The sequence below is a fragment of the Coptis chinensis genome, chromosome 4, assembly GCF_015680905.1.
Source record: "Coptis chinensis isolate HL-2020 chromosome 4, ASM1568090v1, whole genome shotgun sequence".
Taxonomy (NCBI): Eukaryota; Viridiplantae; Streptophyta; class Magnoliopsida; order Ranunculales; family Ranunculaceae; genus Coptis; species Coptis chinensis.
The window spans coordinates 73,649,809-73,677,330 of NC_141459.1; the positions used below are offsets into that span (position 1 = coordinate 73,649,809).

The following is a 27,522-nucleotide window of genomic DNA, read 5'->3' on the forward strand; positions in this document are numbered from 1 at the left end:
AAATTTGCTGACATGGAAAATCACAACACTAAACACAATGACCAGCTGGAGTTGGCCGTGGTGTTGAAAGGAGGTTTTCAATGTGGAGCTGGTACTCTCAACTCTCAAGGTCCATGATAACAGTAATTTGTTATGTTCTCTTGTATGGTTTTATTTGGTCAATGCAGTAGTTCATTTGACCCACTTACACCTTGGTCAAACCCAATTTGCACAAGAGACTTTGGATCAGCTAAGTCTTGGGATAAATTATGAATCGTCCAATCTCATTGCATCAGCAAAACTGGGGCAGCTATTTTCAATGAGTACTCATTTTCAAAATAGTGATCAAACATCATTCATTCTTCACTCTCACGCTCAAAATCGTTCCACAACTCACTGGCATTTTGCAACAACTTGTCGCTTGTCCTTGCGACTTGCCACACGAAACAAGCATTGTTTCGAGTATGGGCTGCTGTCAAATGGACATTGTACGCAATAGATACACAAGTTTTAGGTTGGCGATTTTAAGTTTGTTCAAGACCACTAGAGCGAAATGCCCAAAATTCAGTATGCTTTCTTGAAAATGATTTGGCTTTATCCTGTTCTTTTTCTTTCTCAATGATTCACACTTAAAAAAATAAATAAATAGGGACTACACAGCAGAAAATGATCTGAAACATCACTATAGACTACGAGTTAATGACATCAAAGAAAGGTGGCGCCATTGAGCCAGTTTGACATTCTGATTTACAAATCCTTAATGAGTGAAGAAGCAGCTATCGTCGGTATACTTCAGTCAGTTAAGCGAACACTTAAACACTGCCTTGCATGAATCCATTCCATCTTCATCAATCAAGGAATGGCAGCGTTTAATTCCAATTCTATACACATGTGATATGTTTTATCCTCTTTGGAATTTTCGAACACTTGCCAGTAAAATTGTATGCATCCTTTCACCGATTGAGTAATATTGTATCCTCACACTTTAAACTTTACAAAGTTGTGTTATCTTGCACTCCGGAGGTCTGAAACTTTTCACAGTTTACTAATTATCTGCAAGATTCAATATGCTATCTCATGCCCACATTAAGGACTTCAAATTTCTTCCCGAATCAACCCAAAATTCAATCCATCTCTTCCAATGACTTGGACAACAACTTTCGGTATTCATGTTTCTGGAACTTCCTTCTGTTTTAACTGTCGTGCAATCTTTCCCTGCTAATCAAAGTCATCGACAAGTCCAACCTGGAATACCATTTTGGGCTGCAGAATAATCTGCTTGCCAAAAATGCCTTCTACAAATGATTGTGTTTGGTTCGGTAAATCACAATTCTCCATTCAATTCACTCAGAAGACTCTGCATACCTAAACAAAACAATTTGTAAGGTAAAAATAACTTCGGAGATCCCCCTTCCACCAGAAGGATATCAAAGATTAATATCCAAACTCAAAGTTCCTACCCTAGTGCTCAGAGGATGATAATTACAACATTCAAGCTTCAGAAAAACTAACTGTACTGATCTTTCACATTAAGTTAATCCCGAGCTCCTACCTCTGTCAATATACAGGAATGATTGTTTGCATATGTGATGGGCCTTTCTAGTCCCCAGGTTATCTCACAAGCGAATTTGTTGTCTCTCCACTCCATTCAGGGGAAATTATGATGTCTAGAGGCACACATAATTAAACTGATTCAACTAGCAAGCTCCGGACATAGCTGGGATTCACACAGATTGAGGCACAGAGGGGTCCACAATACCATCTTTACGATCACAACTACGGGATACACTAGTTACAAGTTTATCTGCCCCAACTTCACTCCCATCTCCACAGGGCTCTAACTGATCCAAACCTCTGGTTATAGAGGAACTTTCCAGCCTCTGCTTCTTATGATATAGGTTTGTTGGATCTCGTAGAAACTTCATGCTGCCAGAACCAGAAACTGGAGATGACTCGTCTTCTCGCTCAGGCTGAATGTTAAGGTCTATCCCACCTTTGAAAGGTGAGGATGGTCTCTGATAATCATCATCTGCAATCCCATATACAAGCATTTCTTGAATTAGCTCACTATTTGTGTTACTACTCATTGGCACATCCCCCAACTGTTCTGGTTTCTCAGATAGGTGCTGCTTTTTCCTATTTGTCCCAGATTCATTTTCAGGGGGTCGTTTCCCACGGCGCTCCATGAGAGTACGAAAGCGGCGTCTCACGGTCAGGCAGACATTGCATATGCATGTCTCACTGTGCTTGGGACCCTTACCACTTGGAGGCTGGATGCAGACAATGCATGTACAACCGGGCCGGTGGCGGGGGTGCTTTGTGGTTGGAGGCTGAGCTGAGGAAGGGACAGCCTCAACTTCTCCCAGGATAGCAAGATTTGCAAGCGTGTCAAGTCCTTCTGATCCTTCAACTGCATCTGAGTCATTTTTTCCAGATTTGGTTTTCTTAGGAGGAGCTGCAAGTAACAATCACAAATAGTAGCTCAGTACAATCCAAAGGCATCATACAACCATGTCCTACTTCTGAAGGACGTTTGTGCTGGAACAATAGGAATACTTATCTGGGTTCCCCATACTACAGAAGATACAAAGTTTTTGCCATGCTTCAGGCTACTTCTTACCATTATTACTAGAGTTGAGCAGATCATGAAGTTCTTCTTCTGTCAATTCCTGGTCAGAAGAACATAAGGACCTAAACAACATAAAGAATGAAAACCTGTTAATTTGAATATAATCAATATATGATAGCAAACGTTTCTGGACTGTGACATCTGAGCCACACATTTAGTCATCTCGTACAGTCTCAAGAATGCAAAATATTGAAGAGATTCGGTGTCCATACAATAGAGAGTTAAATTGGAAATTAAACTCGGTTAAGAACCACCCAAACAGGATGTGTGCTGCAGATGAGCTCTGTGTTCTTTTACTAAAGCTGAAAGTTGTGTCATCTGTACCTTTTTGGATCCCACAAGTTATCAGAACAGGTCCATTTTGAGGGAATAGACGCATCAACAGGCAATTTGCGCCATTTAGAACATTCTTCACACTGAACCCACGGAATCTTGTCGCTGACATAGACAACACAAAATATTGGTATATACTTCGCAAAGATATAAACATGGTTCACTCAGCAACAGCAACACAGACCCTTGATGCAGACTAGTGTAACAATCCAATGAGATTGAAAAACAAATATATTTATGTATATATTTGCTTAACCCAAGCTATGTGCTCACCTTGGCAATGTAATAGCATAACAGTACACTACTAAACTCAAAACTGGACAATAGAGATTTTAAAACAATTTCTACGCTTGAGATGCCAAGATTGCTCAATACTCCGTCTATTTTTGCAAAATGTAAGGCAATAATGTCCACATGAATCTAAGTCTTGTTTCAAGAAACATAAGGTCATTGTCTACATCCTCAGTTGAGATTCAAGATATTGCCACTTACAAGAAAAAATTTAACTCCACACTTTTTATCAGAGTTCAGTACCAAAATGTTCGATAGTGGTTATAGTAGCAGTTGATATTTATGTAAAAGTGGGACCTGCATGCATCACGGCAGGCAAGACCTCAGCTGGTCTCCGACAATACCTTAAAGCCTATGCCTTCGGAGTTAAAGCGTAGTTGTTCTTTGGAAATTGGCGTTCATGTACGGTCTCATTGAAAAGGTATCGACAGGGCTCCAAAACTCAACTTGCGGATCAAAAGTTACACCTTCAGAACTAAAAATCAAATAGTGCAACACTTTGTATGTTAGATTCCTTTTCTCACATTGTTTTTTTTAACCTTACCAACCCCTTCTATTTACAATAAATACTCCAACTTATCCTAACCATTCAAAAGGGCCCTATTTTGAGTTGAGGTGTGAAATGGTTATCCAACAATCCAAATGTTTTTAGTTTCGAAACAATCTCTTGCTGAGGGTAGACATATTCGAACGAGCTGATTTCTAGCAAGGTAATTCTCAAAGTTAGGGGGGTCCTATCCACAAGAAACAGCCACTGGTTCAATGTGTATGGCTAATTCTGGGAAGTGGTGTCTACGTAGGATAGCTAGATCTCTTCCCTCTCATGACCTATGAAAAATGACAGCTCCCAAAGCCCACAAAAAAGCTAGGGATGATTTTTGTGAATATGCAGTGTTTAAAAAAGGGCATTGAGGCTTACGCCTTTGGGCTTGCCTCACACCCAAATTCCCACTGAGGTTATAGCATCACAGGAGGTGCAAGAGGCTTACGCTTTTTCAAGAGTATCCTTTATTCACATCATAATATAAAATGTTGTATCTCATACTTTGAGTTCTAAATTTGTTTAAAATTTTTATTCATTTGACATGAATTAGGGAATTACATTATTAGTTTATTACAACATTTTCAATACTTTCCTTGATTTTCTAATTGTTCTTTGAGCTTTCGCCACAATCGCCTTTGAGGCTCGCTTTGGCACCTCAAGGCTCTTCTGAGTTTTTTTCTCTAACCATGGATATCTTCACAAAAATAAACAACTCAATTTCGTGATCAAGTTTCCAAATTACCTAGCAACCAAAGAAATCTCAACTTTGCAATCCTCTTTTGACAAATCTAAATTTGTTCAAATTGGCAGATTTTATTATGAGGAAAATCTCCATGGTGGGAATATCATACGCAGTTACCCAGAAAAATTCAATTCTTCCATGTGAGCCTAAGTAGAAAGTGCCATGTTATATCTAACAATATCTCTCCCTCACATAAGTTTCAAATGGTCATGTTATTTACAATCTTGTTTAAAATTCACGAGAAGAAAATTTTACAAGGCATAAAATCTACAAGAAATACATATTTTCAAATTCTGCATATAAATATTAACAATTCCAACAGTTTTCGGTCACCAGAATCATATGCAGAGACAACCTTATTGATAGTGTATCCTAAGGATAAAGAAATTACCCAAAATTGTTGGTGGTGAATATTGTCGGCTTTCCAACAATTGGTGCGTCCTGTTACGAAATATCACGTCAGTGTTCCAAAAGATAGGTACTGACTTCAGAACAATTCATTCCTATAGAAATTGCAAAAGGATCAATAAAGGTTTCCCACAATATTTAAGGGGGAAGGCCCAATTTGGCTTAGTGCAGCAAGTAGGAATGTGTGTACCAGATAAATACCTACAATCATTCAATCCGCCACCATTTAGATCTATAGAATATATATACAATTAAACATAAACTGTTGATTTTTATCAACAAAAAAACGAGATGCAACTTGAATCCATGCTATGGAATTTTATCTACATACACAATCAGATAGGGCCAACAATAATTGATTAATCACCCATATGTTTCGATTTGTTGAAATGTATTGAATATTCCAATGTCATTTAGAGCCTTGCATCTAGTTCATAAGATTCCAAGGCCGCACCACTCATTGCCAATTGGTTTTAAGCTGGATGCTCCATATTATAAAGGATTATACATAAGCTTACAACCTACGTTACATTGACACGGATACATGTGTCTGTATTCAATACGGATATGAAGTGTCTAACACGGCGAAATATCAAAAATTGAGGTATATCATATACACCATGTGTCCATGTGAGTCCAACTCGGATTTTTTAAATTTGGCGTGTCCATGTAACTTAGCTTACAATATAGTTAGATGGTAAGCTATTTGACTGGTCCTTTTACATCAAGACATAAAGTGAAAATAAAAAATGGTAAAAGCCAGTGGATATGTCGCGAAAACAGTAGGAAACCCCTGATTTTCCTATAATACAGGATACTTTCAGCCATGGGATTCGTCACATGAACCAAGTGAAAAAAAAAACTCAAAAGGAAAATCTAAATTGATTGAGAGATGTTGCAAAGAAAGTAACACAAAGCTCTGAAAAGAAAACAAAAAAAACTTCTTAACAAGCTTAACTTGTACAAAAAAACAGCTCCTCATCAAGATATCTCGTACAAAATAGTGACCTATACTCATTTTCAAGGTACTGCATACTTGGTAGCTAATAAAGCAAAGCAGCTCATCAGTACAAACGAGGCATGACAACTGAATACTCAACGGGATTTGCCTCGATTAAAAAAGATTTGTACAATATAGGATACACATAAGAGAATAAATATATATATATAAAGCATCTTCATTGAGTGCTGCAACAGGAAAATGTTTGTTGTTAAAAGCAATAGCATTTCATTTCTAAAACTTTTATTTTTTTCATTTATTGTTAACAAAATAATAGAATCACAAAACTTACTAAAGTAATCATGAAAGCATCAAAACATCAAAACATGGGGAACTGACACACCTCATATTCTTCAAAGTCATGGCCATCAACAACCATAAAAGTGGGAATGCGATCAAGAGGTGGACGGAGCAGCCCTTGAGCTTCTTCCCATGTAATTTTAAGTTCTACCAAGTCCTCATTTTCAATCTGAAGGCGTTTGCTCTTCGAGCCAAGCGTACTGCTTTTCCGCTTACCAGGGGCAAGGGAAGATTTAGCCCTAAGAGCATCCTTTGCTATATATCCTGATTTATCAACTTCAGACCAGGTGTTGGTTTCCTTAAAACTACCCTGGTTAGTTGGTAATAAAAATTGTTAGCTTTACACTACCTTTTAAAGAGTGATGAAGAATTGGGTATAACTACAAACTAGGATTAGGATTTTCATGTATACCTCGGCAGCTTTCGACACACCATTCCCAGTTTTAAGTTTCCGATTCTCCTGTCAAGTTGTATAAAATTTATAATAAGAATAGACAGTACATATCTCCGAAAATTCAAACGTTGCCAAAGAAAAGCATTCAAGTGATAAAGCAAACTGTAACAACTACAACAGAATATACATTGTGATGCAGAGCATTAGTTCGTTGCTGCCAAGTCATAGGCGTGCGCTCCTCCACATTCTATAGGCAGGTGCCTATAAGTTCGGTCAAGCCAATGGGTCGTGCGCCCACTAGTTTAGTTGTCCTATTTTAGTGGCCATGTGGCATATTTCTATTGGTTCATTGCTTTCTAGGATTGATATAAATAATAGGCTTGTAATTAGGGGTGGAACTTAGGTCGGGTTAGCCCGGGACTAAAACCCGACTTTTGTTGGTCCTGGGCTAACATGTCAGATCCATGGTCCGGGCTTGGTTTTGTAAAATCAAAACCTGACTCGATTTTGGGTTGGGCTTGGGTTAGAATATCAAAAAACCGAAAAACCCGATCCCATGTGCATATATGTACGTATATATTTCATTCCTTCTATTTTTGTAAAAATAAAGGTTGAGAATCTCTATTTTATAGAGAATAATGTAATCAACAAAGTTAGTTTTACTTTCAAACAATCAAATCTCTTTGATTTCATTAGGATTTCAATTTCGGTGTTTTGCACCTCGTAATTCCAAAAAAAATCCGAAAAGTTTGACTAACCCGACATAACCCGACCCAATCCGAATTGGTCAGGGCTAGGGCTGAAAATTTAAGGACCGACTAGGGCTTGGTCCCGGGCTCGGGTTAAAGCATTTGAAACTTGGGTTGGGCTCGGGTTATACCTCAACCCAACCCAACCCAACCCACCCAAGTTCCACCCCTACTTGTAATTAGGGTTCTTTAGTAGTTGTTGAGTTTTTAAGAATATTTCAGAAAAAAATAGAGTTGTCTTTTAGATTTATTTGTTTGTTTAATTCAAAATCAGATTGTGATAAACTAAAGCTTCCGCCAGTTTAAATCTGCATCAAAATGTGTCTGTGGGTGTCTAACACGGACACGTGGATACGCATCCGACACGGATTAACATAGATTATTTTGCATGTTCACTTGTAATTTACTGGGCTATTAAATCGTTGAGTACTCGCCGAGTAATCGGTGAGTACTCGCTGCTTAGCCGACCCGATTAACAATTTATTCCCCGATCACAATCGGGCTCATAAGCTCCCCGAGTACTCGGCCGATTAGTCGATTAATACGTGGCGTTTAGTCAATTAGCCGAGTAATTGTGTTCACTATTTCAACTATTTCAATGTTAAGCATCGAACTCTGACATTTCGCCGATTCAATCAACCCTCGATTCTGTAAAATTCTACACTTAACTCATATTTCTTTTAGTTGATTAAGTGTTTTAATTGCTTATTGATTGATTGGGTTCTTAATTGGCTCCATTATGTTGGTATTTCAAAATTAAATATATTTAATAAGTATTTGTAAAGAAATATAGTGTTATGAAAAATCGCCCGATTAATGTCGTTTAATCCCTGACCGATTACACCTGCTCGCTACTCGCTCTTCAAACGAGTAGCAATTTAACTGCACAGCCTGTAAATGCATTAGATGAATCATAAGGACTTGGACTTTCACTTGGGCTCGATAAGTTTAATGGGCCAGTTCAGGACAGACCCCTATACAGTCCAATAAAGGCCCGACACAAAATTTTAACACTAATGGTTATAGTTTTTATTTGGTTTTAAGAGAATAAGTATACTTTTGATTTAGAATAAAATTAGAACTAATGGAGTACAAGGTATGATTTTGTAATAATGAGATGCAGAGATCTCAATTAGAGAAGATGTGAAGTACACTGATGCACACAACAAAATGTTGAGCTACTGATTCAATTATGACCGAATAATTATAAAAAAGAGATAATATAAGTTTATAGCAATAATGAAAACGCCTCTCCAGCAAATACATCAGGTGAACTCGGTTCTGAGCAAAACCTGGTTAGAATCTGGAGCGATTGAAGTCTTTCTAAATCCCATGACAAGCTTTCCATCTGGGTCTATCCGGCTAAATGTTACTGAAAAAACAAGTGTAAACATAGAAAACACAATTGTAAATACAAAAAAGTTTGATAATCCAAAAATATGCATTAAAAAAAGTAACAAAGCAATGAAAATGCAGGACTATAATTGCATTTTTCTTTTTCCTTTTTTTAGAGGGGTGTTGTAAAACTTTATTAAGAAGAAGTGAGATTAAGGGAACCACACAAAACCCATCAAACCCCTAATTACATCAGTGTACCTCTTGGATAACATCTTCCCACCTAAACATAAGATCTTCGTATCTAATACCGCTCGTGATAGGATTAATCGAAACCAAAATCCATAAATTGGACTTAATATTGCAAACTATACACTCAAAAGACACTCCTTATATTCAAAAGTCCTATTGCTTCTGTCAGGCCATAAGCCCCAACAAATACCATGAAATGTGAATGTCCACAAAAAGACGATGAGCAGGGGAGAGTCTAGAGCACTTCCAATTCCACAGAATGTGTACTAAAGGACTTGGCCATGCTAACTGAGAGTTAAAGAATGAAGAAACCATCTCCACACCCTAGACACAAATGGGCAGTCCAAAGAAGAGATGTTGTACTGATTCCTCGTTTTAAAAACACCTTTAGACATCTGTTAATCATTACCATGCCCCTCTTCTTCAAGTTATCTGTAACTGAGAGTCCTACCCCAAATAAGTGTGCAATGTCCACATCAGTGTTGTAGAAACCGTTAAAACTCGCGAGTTGACTCGAACCGTATATACATCGAATTGAATCGTTGGCAAAACCGGAAATTTAACAAACCGGAATAAATCGCATGCGATTTGTACCAAAATCGCAAATCGCGAGTTCAATCTTAAATCTTTCGGTTTATATACAAGAAATTTATTTGGATCTTCAACAAAAAAATTAAGTAGAAAAAATCCAAAAAGAGAATAAGAGATGCAAGAGATCTAATTTGTTGTTACTTACATACCTTTATTTTGAATTTATTATAACTAAGATTTCTTTGTTTCTTCAGGTTTTCCATTGATGGGGCGGTGCCTGGTTTTGAATCTGAAGAGCCCGATGGAGAAGAAAGGAAATCCAGTTTAAGAACTTATTTTCTGTTAGTAGATGGGACATCAATATTTGATGTCTTAAGTTAGGGTGGGTCAGCCATTAAGTTAGTGGATCTTTTTTGCTGTTTAAGGGAACATCATTTATTATTTTGGTGTTGTAGTTTGACTTTTGACTATAGAAAGTGTGTTGGGGCAAACTCAGACACGTCCTGATGCTATTTTTTTTTGTGGGCAAAGTGGCAAACCAACTAACCACATTTTGGAGGCCACGTTTTTTATTTTTTATTTTTGCTTATTGAGTTAGAATAAATTTGGAAGTATCAAAATTTGATACAAGGTTTATATATATAAATAATTTAGTTAACGAGATTTGTTGTAATTATAAAAAAATTTACAGAAATTGTATCATTGTATGGAATGTATATATTCTTGATGCAAATATGACGTAGGCTCTGCTATTAAATCGTTGAGTACTCGCCGAGTAATCGGTGAGTACTCGCTACTCGCTGCTTAGCCGATCCGACTAACAATTTAATTCCCGATCACAATCGGGCTCAAAAACTCCCTAAGTACTAGGCCGATTAGCCGAATAATTGTGTTCACTATTTCAACTATTTCAATGTTAAACATTGAACTCGATATTTCGCCGATTCGACCAAAAATTATGCACTTTAATCATATTTATTTTAGTTGATAGAGTGTTTTAATTATTTATTGATTGATTGGGTTTTTAATTGGCTTAATTATATTGGTATTTCAAAGTTAAATATATTTAATAATTATTTGTAAAGAAATATAGTGTTATGAAAAATCGTCTGATTAATCCCGATTGTCCAATTAATCGTCCGATTATACCTACTCGCTCTTCAAACGAGTAGCGACCGAGTAGCGATTTAACTGCACAGGACGTAACTATAAAATTTTAATCGGAAATTAATACAATTCTATTCCACTATCTGAGATACTTAGCGAAATTCAAGTCAAGATCAATAATTCAATATAATAATCTGGAACTTTTATTTTACCAATTGTCTCATTCTCCAAAATAATAAATTGATTATTTTTCATTAGAGAATGGTTATAAGAACTCTACGAAAATGAACTCATGGTCCATGATCATGAATATACTATATATGAACGATAACTGACTAAAGCAACATTGTAACCCTTTTCGTCGTTCTTCTGATATGATTAACATTTGATATTGCAATGTCATTAATGTATCCTTTTGTTACATAAAAACACTTGGTTTATTTTTTTTATATTGAGGTGAACACCTGTCGAACACTTTATATATGTAAGTAACTTTATATATGTAAGTATGGAACGTTAAACAACCAAATGCAATATTGCATCCATATTTAGCCTTTCAGGTATGTCTTAAACAATATGTTTTTTAAATTTCATTGGTTTAGAGGATTGAAATAATTATTTTTAAGGAAAAATACAAATCAAAATATTAGTCGTGTAACCGTATATGATATTTTAGAGCTTGTCATGTCCGCATTGTCGCACTCGTACCCGTGTCCAAATCGAAAATCCTAAACCCTAAACCAAATCTAAAACCCTAAACCCTAAACCCATTTTTACATTTTACTTAAATAGGTGGGTGCAAATCCCTAAAAAAAAATCGTGATCCCTCACCTACTGTAATAATTGTACTTCTTGTAAATGAAAAAAAAAAAAACAGACAAACTTCTCATAAATAACATAGACTGACTTCTTGTAAATGAAAAATTGAATGGATGACAAAAGGTCCTACTTCACTAATGTCGTACTTCATTCCTTTTTCATTCCTTTTGTACTTCAAACAAACAAAGTTTGTTCTTTATCAAGCTTTTGTCTTTTTCTCCTGTATTTTACTTTTCTCTTTTGTCTACTTCATTCTCTTCTGTCTTTTCCTTTTCTATAATATCTTAGTCATTTTCAATATGTCCAAAGAGGAAAAAGACAGTACATGGGAGCATTGCTCCCAAATTGAAGAAGGTAATAAAGCAAAACTCAGATGCAATTACTGTGGGAAAATATTCAATGGAGGAGGCATTTTTCGGATGAAAAATCATTTAGGAAGAACTAGAAAAGATACGGCGCCTTGCAAAAGCAATCCAGAAGAAGTTTATTTGAAATTTAAAAATATATTGGAGGATAAAATAGTTGCTAAAATTGCACAAAGGCGAGAACAAGATGAACCTTTATTTGTCGATGGTGATGATATACAAGTTGGGCTGAAAATAAAGACGACTTTGGGTGATTATGGTGTTGGAACGAAACAAAACACTCTTAATCAAGTTTGGAAAAAAACCGACCGAGAGAAGTGTTGTACTAAGATTTGTAGGTTTGTTTATGGTTGTGCATTGCCTTTTAACATTGTGAACAACACATATTTTAAAGAAATGATTGATGAAGTTTCTCAATTTGGGAAAGGTCTAAAACCACCCACTTATCATGAAATTCGGAATACATTCTTGAAGAAGGAAGTAGATGCGGTAAATGAAAAGCTTGAGAAATACAAGGAGTGGAAAAAAACAGGTTGTTCTATTATGTCGGATGGATGGACAGATGGTAAAGGTAGGTCTATCACTAACTTTCTTGTGAATAGTCCTATGGGAACAATTTTTTTGAGGTCATATGATACTTCTAACATAATACACGACGCTCCAAATCTATTCCTTATGTTGGATGATATTGTTGAAGAAGTGGGTGAAGAAAATGTGGTGCAAGTTGTGACGGATGGTACATCAGCTTATGTAAAAGCGGGAGAGTTACTTATGGCTAAGAGGCCACATCTTTTTTGGACTCCTTGTGCTGCCCATTGCATAGACAACATGCTTAAGGACCTTGGAGCGATGGAATTCCCATTAGCAACCATAAAAAAAGCCAAGAAAGTGACGACTTACATATACGGCCACCCATGGGTTTTGAATCTCATGCGAATGAACACTAACGGTAGAGAGTTACCAAGGCCTGCCGTTACTCGATTTGCCACAAATTACCTAACATTGCAAAGCATGCTTGATAATCGGCAACCTTTGAGGAGTATGTTCACTTCCAAAGAATGGGAGGATTCAAACTATTCAAAGAAACTGGAAGCTATTGAGGTAACTAAAGTTAAGGTTAAATAATTTAAATTAACCGATTTTCTAAATTGTAGTTATATCATTTTAATATTCTGAAACAATGAAACTAATTCTTTTTTAGGTGAGTAACATCATTCTGGGGGATAAGGAATTTTGGGCAGGTGTCAAGTACACCGTCAATTGTGCCGCTCCTTTGGTTAGAGTACTAAGACTTGTTGATGCGGATAATAGGCCTTCCGTTGGCTACATCTATGAAGCTATGGATGGAGCGAAAGAAGGAATTGCCAAGAACTTAGGTGGAGTGTCAAGAAGATATAAAAGTGTTTGGAAAGTTATTGATACTAGATGGAATCTACAACTTCATAGACCTTTGCATGCTGCCGCTTATCTTTTAAATCCCCACTTTCATTTCAGTGAGTCCTTTAAAGCCGATGAGGAAGTGATGAGTGGATACTATGACACTATTGAGCGTATGATTCCATCAAGACAAGAAAGAAGAATCATTGATAAACAACTTGATATATTTAGAGCGGCAGGTGGATCTTTTGGAAGAGAGTCTGCGGTGGAATCAAGAAGCACAAAACAACCAGGTAATTAATTAACTTTAGAAGTTTAAATGAGTTGTGATTTTGTATTTGTAAGCTGTAATGAGTAATGACTAATCACTAATGGACAATAGACTAATGCACAATGTAGCTTACTAGTGGTCAAGTTTTGGAAATCATTGCAAAGAGTTGCAAAAGGTAGCTATTAGAATTTTGAGCCTAGTTGCTAGTTCTACGGGTTGCGAGCGCAATTGGAGTACATTTGAACATTCTAGTTTGTTTGTTTTGTTGAAATTATCAAATTATATTTATGATTGTAGATACACACAAAGAAGATAAATAGATTGGAACATAAACGATTGAATGCTCTTGTTTTTGTCAAGTACAATCTTGCACTTGAACAACATCAAGTTCACCGGGTTCAAGGCACCGATCCAATCTCTTTGGGCGAGTTAGATGATGACAATGAGTGGATTGTGGAGAGTGAACAACCCGTGCTTCCTCAAGACAGCACATGGATGGACATTGTCGATTGCTTTGTTGCACAAGGAGAGCCAAGCCGAAAACGTCGCCGTAAGTAATAAAGGCATAACGCTAAAATAGAATAAGTAATTTGTGTTAGCCAAGTAATACCAAATCACTGACTTTTCGTGTTAACAATTGATAGGACCAAGAGATTTTACAAAATCTACTAAAGGAAAGAACAAGGTCATTGAAGACGAGGAAGAAGAAATTGTAGGTGATATTATGTTGGAAGACGACAACGGTGGGATGGAAGAAGTTGACATGGCTGTCATTGATGGCAATGTTCGTGAAAATGAAGTAGTTCCAATTGAAGACAATTGAATAATGGAGCTTGAGTCATAACTTTTTGGAGAATGGAGATTACTAAACTAGATTTTAATCATTAGTTATTAGTAATTTAGTAATGTTTTAGGATTTTAATTTGGATTTTGAGTATTTTTATTATTGGTTATGTTAAATTGTAATTTGGATTTTTATTATCTTTATTATTTGAAGTCTAAAAAAAATCTTACGATTTATGATTCGGTTTAAGACTAAATCTGACTCTTAACCTCTACGGTTTAAGATACGAGTTACGATTCTACAACATTGGTCCACATAAAGAAAAGAAAAAAAACGTCTGTAAAAATCTTGGCATTCCACACCTTTTTGCTAGGAATTAGGATTACCAATCTGCAATTCCATAATTCTCTTACTTTCCATCACCTCGTACATTGATTTAGACGGGGAGGGAATGTCATGACCACGTCATCTTCTGCAATCCGGGTTGTTATTTGTCCTAGAACGTCCAATAAGCTCAATGAATAATATCACATGCTGCATCTCTCTCTCAAAATAACCTCTTCTGAAATTCCGATCCCAATCACGCATCCCATTTTCAAGCACCAGATGTTGTTGAACTGTCCCCGTCTTGCTCCATGAAATCGCATGCAAGTTGTTGAAGATGTTTTTCCATGGCCTATCTCCACACCATTTATCATCCCAAAACAGGACCCTCGACCTATTGCCTACTTTAAAACTGATATTTTCAACCATCAAATGTTTACACTTCGTAATGCCCTTCCAAAGCGAACAGCTGCAAAAATTAAAAACATTCTTGGAATACCATCCCAAACGCTCAACTCCATATTTGTTAATGATCTTCCATAGGCCTTCCTATCACTACCAAATCTCCAAAACCACTTACACAGAAGAGATACATTCACATCCTCATACGCCAAAATCCAAGGCCACCTAAGCATTTTGACATACAAACCTTGTTTCAAGAGATAAGATGGTATCAATGACTACCGAGTACCCTCCAAAAAATCACGCGTAATGCGTGATCTTTTCCAACAAATTAGACAAACTTGTCGGAACAATGAAAAGTGATATATAACATATTGGTAGACTTATTCTACAACCCTTCAATAGGTCATTTCTCTTCCATACTGCTTAACAAGGGAATCTGTCAATAACTGGTACCCAAACAAGTTTAGATTATGAGCAGCAACCAATGAGGGATTATCGGCCGAATGCAGGAGGCCTACACCCAATGGCAGAGCAAAGTATATTCAAGGTAAGATTCACTGCATAGACATCACTCTTGCAGAAGTTTGCATGCAGACCCAACGCAACCTCAAACCATATGAAGACTGACTTCAAATTCTTCCCTTTTTCTCCACATGCTCTTCATCCTTGATCACCAATTTAATAAGCGCCTCAGCCACAATGATAAATAGCATAGGAGAGGGAGGCATCCTGCCTCAACCCTTAAGATCTTTTAGAATGCATAGTCGACAAACATGTTTTAATCCAACTACACCATTTCTGACCAAACCCCATTCTACCCATCAAATAATCCATGAAGGACCAGCTAATACTGTCAAAAGCCTTCACAAAATCCATTTTACAAATCATTCCTGGACCTGTGCTCTTTCTCGAGTTGATAAGCTCATTCAATGTCAATACTTCATCTAAAATCTGCCTACCTTCAATTGCTGATCCTGGATAGACAGACAGTATGGAAGATATCACATGCTTCAACGTTTCAACCCCAACGCAGGTGTCTTTGCATTTACTTATAAATTCCCCCAAGTAGACTAATAGGTCAGAAATTAGAAATCAATGCAATCCCGTCAACCTTCTGGGCCGAAGTAATAAAAGTGTAGGTGAAACTCCAAAAAAAACATGTTATTGTCTTGCAATTCCTATACAGCATTCAAAATATCTTACTTCATAAAGGCCCATCATTTCTGAAAAACAAGCATCGGAAACCAATCTGGCCTAAAGGATTTTTCTGCCACCAGAGATTTAAGGGCCACTTTGACCTCGTCTTCCTCAAAGTCCCTTTCCAACCAAGCTGCATCTTCGGCTCCCACAGAGTTGAATTCAATGCCATCAAGAATAGGTTTAACAGGGAATTCTTCCTCAAATAAATTGCTGTACCAATCAACTATCTGATTTTTAATCACTTATTGATCGTGTGTTAACTAACTGCCCATCCACCTATAACCTAGATATAGTATTACTTCTAACTCTAGCATTGGCAACTCTTTGAACATATCCTGTACATCTTTTTCCCTTTGTCACCCACGAAGGTTTAGCTCTCAACCTCCACTAGGTATCTTCAAGACTAAGTAACTCATTCAGCTTTCTATTAGTTTCAGCTTTGGCATTCAAATCTTTATTAGAGAGGTTCTGTTGTTCTTCTTTATCTTGGAATAACAATGTACCTTCCTGCTGCTCATTAATTTTAGTTTCAATCCTTCCAAAAGCCTTCAGCCTCCATTCAATTATAAATTGATTAAGACTGCCACAACTTTTTGCTAAAATAAAACCCAAACATCCGGTAACATGTATAGTTCCACCATTTCTCCAAAGCGGAATCAGATCAGCCCGGCTTTTTCAAACCACAGTGATTCAAACTTCAAAGGTTTTGGACCTCCAACAGTTACACGCTTTTGAAGAACAATCATACAATGGTCAGATGAATGAAATCCTAAAGCCAACTCAGTCGAATTGCCAAAGTACTCTACCCAAGGTGAAGCCAAAAATCTGTCAAATCTGCTCATTGTCGGCTCAACTAGTTGACTAGAAAAAGAGAATCGCACACCCCCTAGTGCAAAGTCCATCAACCCAAAGTTACTACAAAAGTGATTAAATGATCTCATGTTTCAGTTAACCGCACATCTATCTCTTCTCTCATCCGAGAATCCGATTGAATTGAAATCTTCCCCCTTGACACCAAGGGAGATCCCAATATCCAGCAACAGCCTCTAACTCTACCCAAAATTGTTCCTTGTCGACGTCGTCAATGGGACCATGAACATTGGTGAACACCCACTTAAGCTCGCCACCAATAGATGCAACACAACAAATAGATAGAAAATGCTCCCTCAAGACTATCTTCTACCTTCAAACTGTCACAATCCCAAATAAGAATCTGCTACCAGATCTCCCAATAGAGAGGTAATCCCACTCGTGTGCAGCCCTTCCCCACAAATAAGAGATGAACCTTTGCTCACAATTCTCACTTTTAGATTCTTGTACAGCAACAATCAGTGGTTTAAATTTCCTAACCATCCTCCTCAATCGCCTAGCCTTTTCCTTACTTCTAGAGCCCCTCATATTCCAACTAACTATCTTCAAATTCATAAGAACTAGAGCTCCCCAAATCGTCAACAGTCGCGGTCATTGCTTTCTGTTTAATCCCTTCAATTTCTTCCTGAGCACGCTGATTTATTGATCTCAGAATTTCAGCCGTGTCATAACACCCTCCCTCCAATGGAGATCCCCAATTCACTTCCCCTTCGCAAAAGCTCGTCCCCATTTCCTTCTAGAAGCGAATATTCGAGAAATTGATCATCACAAAAAAAAATCCTGGTCATTGTCGTGGGTCTGAAAGAGATTCCCAATCATCATTCTCCACCTGATTTTGACTGTTGTAATTGTCACCCTCCTTGTTATCACTCTCATGAATATCATGTTCACCACCAGTTTCCAACTTGCCTCTTCAAAAGACAGGCTGAATTCCCACTTACATACTCATTAAGTCTATTTTTGCACTGCTAGTTGTAAAGGTCACACCAAGGGAAAAAACCTCTTTCATGTCGAGAACCATATGCTAACCATTATTCTCTTTGACCACAAAATTGTCTCCGATTATGCTCCCAACCAAATTCCCCATTGTATTTCAAACAATGATGCTCTACATCTTCCTCAGCCCATATAGGTGACCATACATTGGACCACAACCACAAGAAACCAAGCACTAACATACATAACACCCAAGAAAAATTCATAACTCCAAAAAGGAAAAGGAAAGAGCAATGAGAAAGTATGACCCATGACCCACAGAACTCCCCAAAATCATTTCACAAAAGACAAGTTCACAATGATCATTCTCTTCATTCTAAGGTTGCCTACAATTACATTCTTACACAATACCCAAACACCGAGAAAATGAAAAAAATCAGAGACTGAGGAAGACTATTCTCCTCTAAATGTATGTCAAAGGATAAACGGTATGATATAGGCTAGGAGGTTGTTTAGATAGGTGGTAAGAAGAGCACTGTACCAATATCTAACTGCATATCAGGCCTAAAACTATTGATCTTCCAGAGGATTGAGAATAGGTGGAGGTCCTATTTTCACCATCAAGGAACCAATATCATCAATCTATCAATAATTGAACACATGTCCAAGATCAATATTCCATGAAGCACTGCAAACCTGTTTTAAGTAACATAACCACTCTTTATAAATGAGAACCCTATTCTCTCCCTTTCTGCACCATCTCTCTACTAATGGAATCAACGCCAATGTCTGAAGGCTTGATCTCTTAAATAATATTAACCCTCAACACCCTTTAAGACATGTCCATGTTGAAGACTCGCTGACAATCACCCCATAAACACATTTGGAGGCACATTGATATGCACCATGTAAGCATGTACGTAGGCACAGAGAGCAAGAGGCGTGTAAGGCTGTCAAGCCTGTAGAAGGATTCTTCTTTCACAGATATAACTAGGACTCTAGGAGAATTCTGGCAAACTTCTGAAGTTCACACATTAGCAGAAAGGGAGAAAAAATTGCAGAAGTGGAGACCATTTAGTAAGTGATAAAGGATTCAAGCCAATTAACATGGACATTTCATATTCTTAAATAAATCGGTGTCGGACACACAGATAGCCGGACACTTGTGTAGGACATACGATTTAAATAACAATGTCCATACGATTTAAATAAAGGTTTCTTCTATACCCTAAATGACTAAGAAGATAATCTATCAACATAGTTACAACTCCACGATATGCCACTTTCAAAATTATTTATTTGATTATTTATGAGATGATGCTTAGAAAAACATTGTGCCCCAGAATTAGTTATGTGACTAAAGAATACTAATAGTTTTCTTATTAATTAGTGGTGTCCCCGTGTCCTACTACATAAAGGTTGCCTTGGAGGACAGTCCCAACCCATGTCGGAATGTCGGACACCTGCAAGCGTATCCGTGTCAATGTGGGCTTAGGATTCAAGAGATTCAACTACCACTACCACTACCACTACCACTAATGGCATTTTCATATGCAAATGTATCACTAGAAACCAAACACATACCATTTTAATTATATCTACAAACCAAATTAAAATCGAGCAAATAGTTAAGCTCAAAGACATTACAGGTGGTAAATTACCTGTGTCACCAGCTTGGAGTTGCATTGCCTGAATGCAAGGTGTGACCCCCTCCAAGACATACATCCTACTGTTATTATTAGGCCAGAAGCGAAACTGAAATACCCATTCCTGTCCTTTTGAATCCTGGACTCTTAGAGGCACTCCTTCAGGCTGGGAAATTGTGGGGAAATAAGCCTGTCCAGTTATAAATTCATATTACATTAATACAACAAAAGGATCAGTTCGTACAATCAAGAAGTAAATGGTCTATATTTACTACTAGTATAGGAACTCTTCTTGTAGCATGTAGATACCCACAAAAGATGTACAAATAATGATAACAAACACAATGAAATGAGGCCTGTCATAGGTAGATTGAATTCTTCTAAATCGTCAATAGAATTGCAGAATCAGAGGTTCTCAGGTTCTAAATCGTCAATAGAATTGCAGAATCAGAGGTTCTCAGGGAAAATAAGAATAAGAGCGAACTAGATAACAATAATTAGGAGAGAGAGAACAATTGTGAAAATTGTCCATTACAAAATGCAACCATGTTTAGAGCAAGGGATAACAGGAATAAATCGAGATGGTTTTTATAGCCAAAGAAGAGATGATATACTTCTTGAGAGATACTCAATGGTTAAGATCATGGAATAGCCTTTTCTTAAGGACTTTGTCATTTTGATAGAGTTCTCCCATACTGTTTGGTTCTCTACATCTGTATCTTAAATCATCAAATATTCTAGACGTTCCTTACATATTCTCAAAGAACTGTTCAGAGATATGTCCAGAAGAACTAACGAGACGGCGGCATTAAATTGGTACATAGGTGCATCAAATTGATTTAGACACGAGCAAGGGGGTTCAGATTTGATAACTCAAAACAAATAAGACTGGGAGGGTGGGGGAAAAAAATTGATCGGTAGAAATACATGTAATATCTTGATTATATGAAAAGTTTAAGGATTAGGTATCCTATATACACCAAGAGAACAAAGAATAAGGAAAACAAACAACATAAAAAGTACTGGGGCACATCAAGTGTCCACATGACAATGCCCCAAAAGAGCATCCCATCTAAACACAAAACTACCAAAAGGAGTCTCCCTCCACTCCTCCCAAATCAAAGGCCAAGGAGCCACCAAACCTTTATGACTGTCTGCTTCACAATTAAGGCTTTGTCCTCAAATTGTCTTCTACTATTGCTCTCCAGCCACAGACCCCACATAATCTCAAAGGGTAATATGTTTCATAGTTGCAACCTATTGAAAAATGTATCATCAAACCCAAAGACGCTAAGATACCTTCCACTGTCACCGGCCGTGGAGGAACCCGATAGATGGACAAAGGATTTTTGACGATAAGTTTTGTGATTTAAATAGTATTATTTGTAATTGCAAATACATCATTTGGGGTTGGGTATCTCATCTTCCTACTGTTAGGAATTTGAATTTTTATTCAATTGTAATTGATAGGGAAGCTATAGTGCAACTTTGATGTAACTATTATAACGGTAGTGTGAACCTCTCACACTGATATTCTAATACAACATTGTTTTATCGACCAAAAAAAATAAACAAGATGGACAAAGTAACACCGGACCTTCCAAGAGTAATTATAGTGAATGAGAAGGTGAATAAATGACTCCCCATTAAACAAGAAACGTAAACAACAATTGACAATGATTTTCTTCCTCTTCCGATGGTTATCTATGTTCTTGTTCAAGGTTGCACAACACAAAAAAAAAAAGAGACTTCATATGGAACTTTTGACATCCAAATAATATTAGAAGGAAAGCAAAGAACGGGACAAGCACTAGGGGATGGGAAGGTGTGAACACATAACAAAATAGAAAGTTTTGGAAAAGAATCTTCCATTCTAACAATAGACCAAAGGCGATTATCACTACCGGGTCTTGTCTCACAAGAGGCACAGATTCCAATCTTACCAAACGGGCAGCAACACCTACAATATCCCTATCAGCTATGGCAAAATGAATGCCCAAATCCTAATCAAGTAACCCATTATTTAACCACATGAAATCACAGATAGGGAGATTAGCTAAGATGGCAGAGTCTTGAGAACATTAAGAACAAAGGTCTTTCCTCCAACCACTTATCCTCCCAAAATTTAATCACATCTCCACTACCTAGACTAAAATTAAACTCTCTTTCAAAAGCCTCAAGTACCTTATGGAACCCCTTCCAGACCCCCACAGCCAAGGGGACAAGGGTCGCTATCCCAACCCAGGTTGATCTCCCCAAATCTAGACTCAATGACCCCCCTCAAAAGTATTATCTTGCTCATCTCCAAAACTCGAAAGCCATCAACCTAAGAGGGAAAGGTTAAACTCACGCATTCTCCTCAAACACGAAACCCCATCCTTCTTAGATGAAGAACCTAACTTCCAATTAACCAAGTGGTACATATGCTCCTCCTCCCTATCATCCCACAAAATGTCCTAACAACCCTCTCAAACCTCTTAGCCATACTCCGTGGAATCCAAAAGAGCAACATAATAAACTAGGAGGTTAGAAGAAGAAGACAATAACAAAGGAGTAGCTTATGTGGTTCTCTCTCAATCGAACCATGGGATGAAGTAGCACAAAGGAATCCATGATGATTCCTACATCTACTCTCATTTCTCATTCCACTACAAATTTAAGCATGACATCTGTTGTGGATAGTTTCATTCGTTTGGATACTTGAATGTATAACTAAAGTAGTATTTGAGAGTTTATTATGATATGATGTCATTATGACTAATATCTTCATGTTTGCTAGTACTCCTTCACAGTATACTTAAATTTATACTTAAATGTACTATTCCCCACTTGAAAGTTGGTTTTAATGCTCATTACTTAAATTGCATAAACTAGGCACTCATGCTCAAAACAGTTTAAATTTTCATTCAATTTTCCGCAACCTTTTTTACTCGGGCAAGCACCTAGCGCCTCGCCTTTCACCTCGGGATTTAGGAAGCATTGTCACCTTTTATTTATTTATTTTTATATCGGTAAAAAAGTGTTTTATATTTTACTATATTATATTGTACTACATTATATCCTATTATCGGTTAAAAAGTGTTTTATATTATATTATACTACATTATATCCTATTATGTTATATCATATAATATTATAAAAAACATATTAGCCTCAAGGCTCTCTGCCACTGTGAGACTTGAAGCAAGCAGAGGCGCCTGAGGAGTAAGCCTCAATCACGCCTCAATGGAAAAAAATAGCTTAACATCTATTTATATGTTTAAAATTAAGTAACTTCCCACATGAATAAGGTTATTTTGTCTTGTGCACAAAGATTGAGGATTGCTGTGAGAAGAAAAATAAAAAATAAAAATCGAGAAAGCCAAGTTTTTAGGATCTTGGGTTACTTTGCGAATGAGGCACTAATCTCCCAAAGGGCTCAAGGCGTAAGCTCCTGTGCGTTTCTCAATTGGAAACATCAAGCATTTAAAGCAACACAAATTCTCATTTATAAAACTCTTACTGTTTTCTCTTGTGCTTGGCGTCTAGGTTCTTTAGGTAATTTTCCTTAGGCAGGCGTACTCCATAGGCAAGGGAGCTAAATTTACCTATGTCTTTGACACCCACCAGTATTCAAAATAGAACAAACCATAACAAAGGAATCAGTGAATTGTCGACTTGGGACTAAATATCTATGTTCATCATCCAATTCAAAATATCTTCCACTTGCGACGGATGTTTGTTACGGGATAGCAAGGCTACACAACCATTTTGTACCAAATGTTACATAAACGAAGTCCCGAAGGAACCAAAAAGATCACCCTATCACAAGTGACGTAGGGAAATCATATGTACAAAAAACAAACAGCACACAACTATATAGTTCAACCAGGATGAATTTATAGACATTGTGGAAAAAATTAAACACCAACAATAAAAACAGGAACGCACCTCTGCACATTTTTTAGGCAGAACCAATCTGCCTATACGTCCAGCATCACTAGCACTTAGAATTTTCTCGAACAAAGGCGTAATCACTACATTCGAGCTAAAGATATGGTCAAGAAGCACAACAAGTTTTCTGAGACTAAGAAGCACGCCAAAGGGGTCAGGGGGTAGCATTCCCACGATTCTTAGATTTCAGTTTGAGAAAAAAATACAATAAGCAAATTAAAATACTAACGACCTCAAATTTTACTTCATATAAGTTCAGAATAATTGACGATATAATAATAACCCATTTAACAAACTATAGGATACTCTCCAGAGATTTGTTGCAACTCCTGATCCGTTATCTTTGGCCAGTATCGAGGAAGTAATTGATTTCGCCCGCGAGAATCCCCTCGTACTTTTCCATTACGCATTTGAGTTTCTGTAGAAGGGTCCACCCCATTTTGAGAATTAGCATGGAATTGCTTTGACAATGGAGGTGGAGGTGTTTGTCGTGGCGGTTGAGTTCCAGAAACACTTGTTGAACCATTCCTTCCGTTTGGGGATGTATAAGGTACTGCCTTATCATGCTGTGGAATTAATAGATCATCTGTACCATTAGATGACTGCAAAGAAGCATTCACGTGTGCATTTGAATGTGGTTCATAATAAATTTGTGTAACTGATGAGTTTAGGCCAGGTTCATCAATCATTCCTTTTCTCGTAACCACTGAACCCTTTTCTCTTGGATGGTGGCATGAATCCTGCAAGCCATCAAGGGCCCCTTCTTCCCTATTAAAGGCATTTAGAGCGACTCCCATGTCGGGAACAGCATTCTTGTTAGCAATTCTGTCAAGTACAGAGACATCAAGGCTGCCAGAAACAGCTCTATCTGATGGATCTTCAAGCACCCTTTCAAGGCCAGAAACAGACGGGCGCTCGCCAGAAATCACTTTGTGTATACCATTTGATCGGTCAACTTGACAGAGCATCAAAGGAAACATTTGGGACTGAGAAGTTGCAGCATTCCGTGGACACCATTGCCCACTAACTCCATTTGGAACAGCTACTGGAGTCCAGTTTTTACCAGAGGTGTCTTTCATTCTTTCAGATAGAGGTAAAGGCAAAAGTGACCAGCTCTGGTTAAAAAGAAGTTATCAGAACACGTGTGTATTATTAATTACATGTCAAGTAAGAGAACAAATGAGGGTTCAAGAAAAATGGAAAAAATATGTAAGTTTGAGATCTTTTAAAAAGTATACTCCATGCTTACCGTGATCGAGTGTTTCCTAGCACATGCCATGCACTCAATTCCCCCAGCATCCAATAAAACAAATGAATGAATTGAAACGATACAACCACAGTGTAATGGCTGCGAGAGAATATTGCCAATAAGAACAGATTCATGCATTTTATAACAAAAACTCAGAAATTCTAAAGTTTCTGATAACCTTTCTACAAGACTCACAGCCCCTCCAACCAGCAGCATTAGTATGATATTGTTCGCAGAATCTCCCTTCCTCGTACGCGGACCTACAATCACATACATCTGATATCAATAATTTTGAGTGTGTGTGTGTGGAGGGGGGGCACAAAACAAACAAACAAAGGAGAACAACAAACAGTAAAACAAACAATGACGACCTATGATAAGAACACATCAGCGCAGACATGCAAAATATTCCTAAAGAATATAAACCCGGCAGCATTACAAAGAACATGTAGGAACACAGATCCATGTCAGTTACAGAACGAGAGAAACCAATAGTTTCAGTTTTAAAATTATCCATGCATGCAAAAGTCACATTGAGAAACTCAAAAGTTATAAGTTTTTTTCACGGATTGAGATTCCCTATAGATATATTAACCCCAAAGTTCAATGTGAAGCACCAACCACCTGTCTCCAAAATATGAACTCATTTCCAAAATCAAATATCCTAAACTGCCGAACCAAAAATTCCACAGACATAAAATCCGCCGAACAACTGAACTTTCCAAACCAAATTATTTCAATCTCTACAAATAGCTTCCACGGAACTAAGTCCTTGTGGTTTCTGTTTTCAAGATTTCCATGCATGCATAAGTCGTATTCAGAAACTCAAACGTTAAATTTCTCCTTGCAAATTAAGATTCCCTTACTTATACTAAACCAAGAATTCCATGTAAGTATACCTACCCTTACTCAAAACACTAATCAACATTAGTCCAAACTAAAAAGCCCAGAGTCTCACGTAAAAACATTTCTGCATGCAAATAAAATCTTTCCACTAAAACCCCAACATAGTAAAACCCATATTTCACGTACCACCTAACTTATATATAATAATATTAAAAAAAAAAAAAAAAAAAAACTACTAAATCATTAAAATATAATGTAAAAAGATCGAATCTTTAACTTCCCCACTTACTCAAACACTCATCAGTAACAAAAAAACTTACGCGCAACGGTCACAGAGTTCAGCAAAATCACCAATTCTGAGACGCCAACCTTTTCTTAACCTTTCAATTTTCGATTCTTTACAATCTGGATTGAAACAGATCTTTGTTGTCGTTGTTACTGCACATGATGATGTCATCCTCTTTTATAAATATATATATCAGAAGAAGAAGAAGATCTGAACTGAATAACACAAACAAGTGACTTTTTTTCTTTTTCTTTTTTTTTAAGGTAACGCCGTAATTTTGCTGGATGAAGAGAGAGAAAGCAGGAAAGGTTGTTTTTTTTTAAACTGAAGACTCTCTTCACTTTGCCTAAATTTTGTGCGACCTCGTTTTGCATTGGTTTTAATGTCTTTATTTATGTCCTCGTTGTTTTCATTTTGACACCTGGATAATTGGGTTCTCATTTGCTACTCCTGCTAGTTCTATTTTTATTTTAGTGTTCGGTGACGTGTGGACGTGATACCACATGGATTGTGAAACCTGTGACATACTGAGATGAGACGGTTAGGTTGGGTTATGGTTGTGAACTATTTGACTTACTCGATTAGAAAAGTGAGAATCACATTTTCTAAGAGTAATGTCATTTTCTAGCCGTGTTTTCGGGACTTGGACAAAAAGGTAGAATTGGGGATTAATTCATTTGATCAAGATGGGTAGTTTGTAATGGACTAATTACACATATGTTTGATCTTCTATGAGAAGGAGCGATGGATTATAGTTCAAGCTAAGCATCAACAAGTCAAATTAATCAATGATTCCTTAACTGAAGCACAAATTTAAGGAAATTTCTGATTAGAAGAAAAGTTGAGGTTAATCTTGTGACGGTGGGATGGGTCAAAAGTGGACCACTGAACTGTACTACCGAAAGGACAATAGAAAGGGTTCTATGGAATATGACTTCTGAAGATAAACAGGCAATAATCGTGCATGGTCCCGTATCCATCATGCAAATGGGCACGTAACGTCTCAACAAACTCGAATATGGCTGTGATGCTCACAATGCTCACATCCCATTTTCAACTTCTTAGGTTTCTCTGTTTCAATGTTGTGATATGGTGGACACAGTTTTCCATTTACTGCCGTATATATACTGCAGGCCCTGCATGGCTAGTTTCAAATTGTCAATATTACTATAGGATCTCCAAACGGGTACCCAACCCGGAACGAACGTGGAATCTTCGGATTTAAACAACGGATTTTGGGTAATCTGGACTGAACCAATTGTGAACCGTTTGTGATCGGGTCGGGTACGAATAATTTGATAAGAGTGTGGCCAAGTCTTATCCTAAGTCTAACTTTTAGTTATCCGTTGATCTGATCGCGGTTAGAGTTTGGGTGGGTTTGGGTTTCGGGTACAAAAAGACGATTTAATAACGTTGACAAAAAAAAAATCCAATTCCCCTTTGATTTCATTGTCGACTTCTTTGACAGCTTATCCTTCCTATGAATCAATCATAGGAAACACCTAAAACAAATATGAAAAAAAAATAGAAAAATATGAAAGTTGAATATGGGAATAAGGTGATCAAGGGGGAATTGGATATTTGAATTTGAGGAAGTGTTTTTGCAATGAGAATATA

General features: G+C 37.2%; 2 protein-coding genes across 4 annotated transcripts; one reads left to right on the forward strand and one right to left on the reverse strand.

The window, feature by feature from the left end:
• Positions 1 to 646: 646 nt before the first annotated feature.
• Positions 647 to 26,268, reverse strand: LOC147504747 (B3 domain-containing protein Os07g0563300-like). 3 transcript variants are annotated; one of them, XR_015193115.1, is made up of 14 exons: positions 25,940 to 26,253; positions 24,952 to 25,033; positions 24,774 to 24,872; positions 23,831 to 24,639; positions 23,522 to 23,618; positions 19,607 to 19,781; positions 8,662 to 8,741; positions 6,639 to 6,686; positions 6,270 to 6,536; positions 4,910 to 4,959; positions 2,933 to 3,046; positions 2,600 to 2,670; positions 1,532 to 2,434; positions 896 to 1,344 (listed from the first exon to the last, which is right to left on the reverse strand). XR_015193115.1 is itself a non-coding variant. In XM_086557503.1 (13 exons), the coding sequence occupies exons 1-13, from the start codon at positions 26,074 to 26,076 to the stop codon at positions 1,704 to 1,706; spliced, it is 2,760 nt and encodes a 919-aa protein (XP_086413629.1). In that variant the 5' UTR covers positions 26,077 to 26,268; the 3' UTR covers positions 647 to 1,703. The 3 variants fall into 3 exon arrangements, 2 of the variants coding, with proteins under 2 accessions (XP_086413629.1, XP_086413630.1); XM_086557503.1 differs by having other exon boundaries at positions 647 to 2,434; positions 25,940 to 26,268; XM_086557504.1 differs by having other exon boundaries at positions 647 to 2,434; positions 25,909 to 26,019.
• Positions 10,059 to 14,127, forward strand: LOC147504748 (uncharacterized). The gene is made up of 4 exons (XM_086603706.1): positions 10,059 to 12,894; positions 12,980 to 13,448; positions 13,564 to 13,685; positions 13,724 to 14,127. The coding sequence occupies exons 1-4, from the start codon at positions 11,527 to 11,529 to the stop codon at positions 13,982 to 13,984; spliced, it is 2,220 nt and encodes a 739-aa protein (XP_086459832.1). The 5' UTR covers positions 10,059 to 11,526; the 3' UTR covers positions 13,985 to 14,127.
• Positions 26,269 to 27,522: the final 1,254 nt, after the last annotated feature.

Coding starts and splice junctions, on each gene's coding strand:
- LOC147504748 (XM_086603706.1), top strand. CDS start 11,527: ATGACAAAAGGTCCTACTTCACTAATGTCGTACTTCATTCCTTTTTCA. Junction 13,449..13,563: donor AAGAAGCACAAAACAACCAG/GTAATTAATTAA, acceptor TAGCTTACTAGT/GGTCAAGTTTTGGAAATCAT. Junction 13,686..13,723: donor TTGAACATTCTAGTTTGTTT/GTTTTGTTGAAA, acceptor TTATGATTGTAG/ATACACACAAAGAAGATAAA.
- LOC147504747 (XM_086557503.1), bottom strand. CDS start 26,076: ATGACATCATCATGTGCAGTAACAACGACAACAAAGATCTGTTTCAAT. Junction 4,960..6,269: donor ATGACTTTGAAGAATATGAG/GTGTGTCAGTTC, acceptor ATTTCGTAACAG/GACGCACCAATTGTTGGAAA. Junction 2,435..2,599: donor GCTCAACTCTAGTAATAATG/GTAAGAAGTAGC, acceptor TGTTACTTGCAG/CTCCTCCTAAGAAAACCAAA.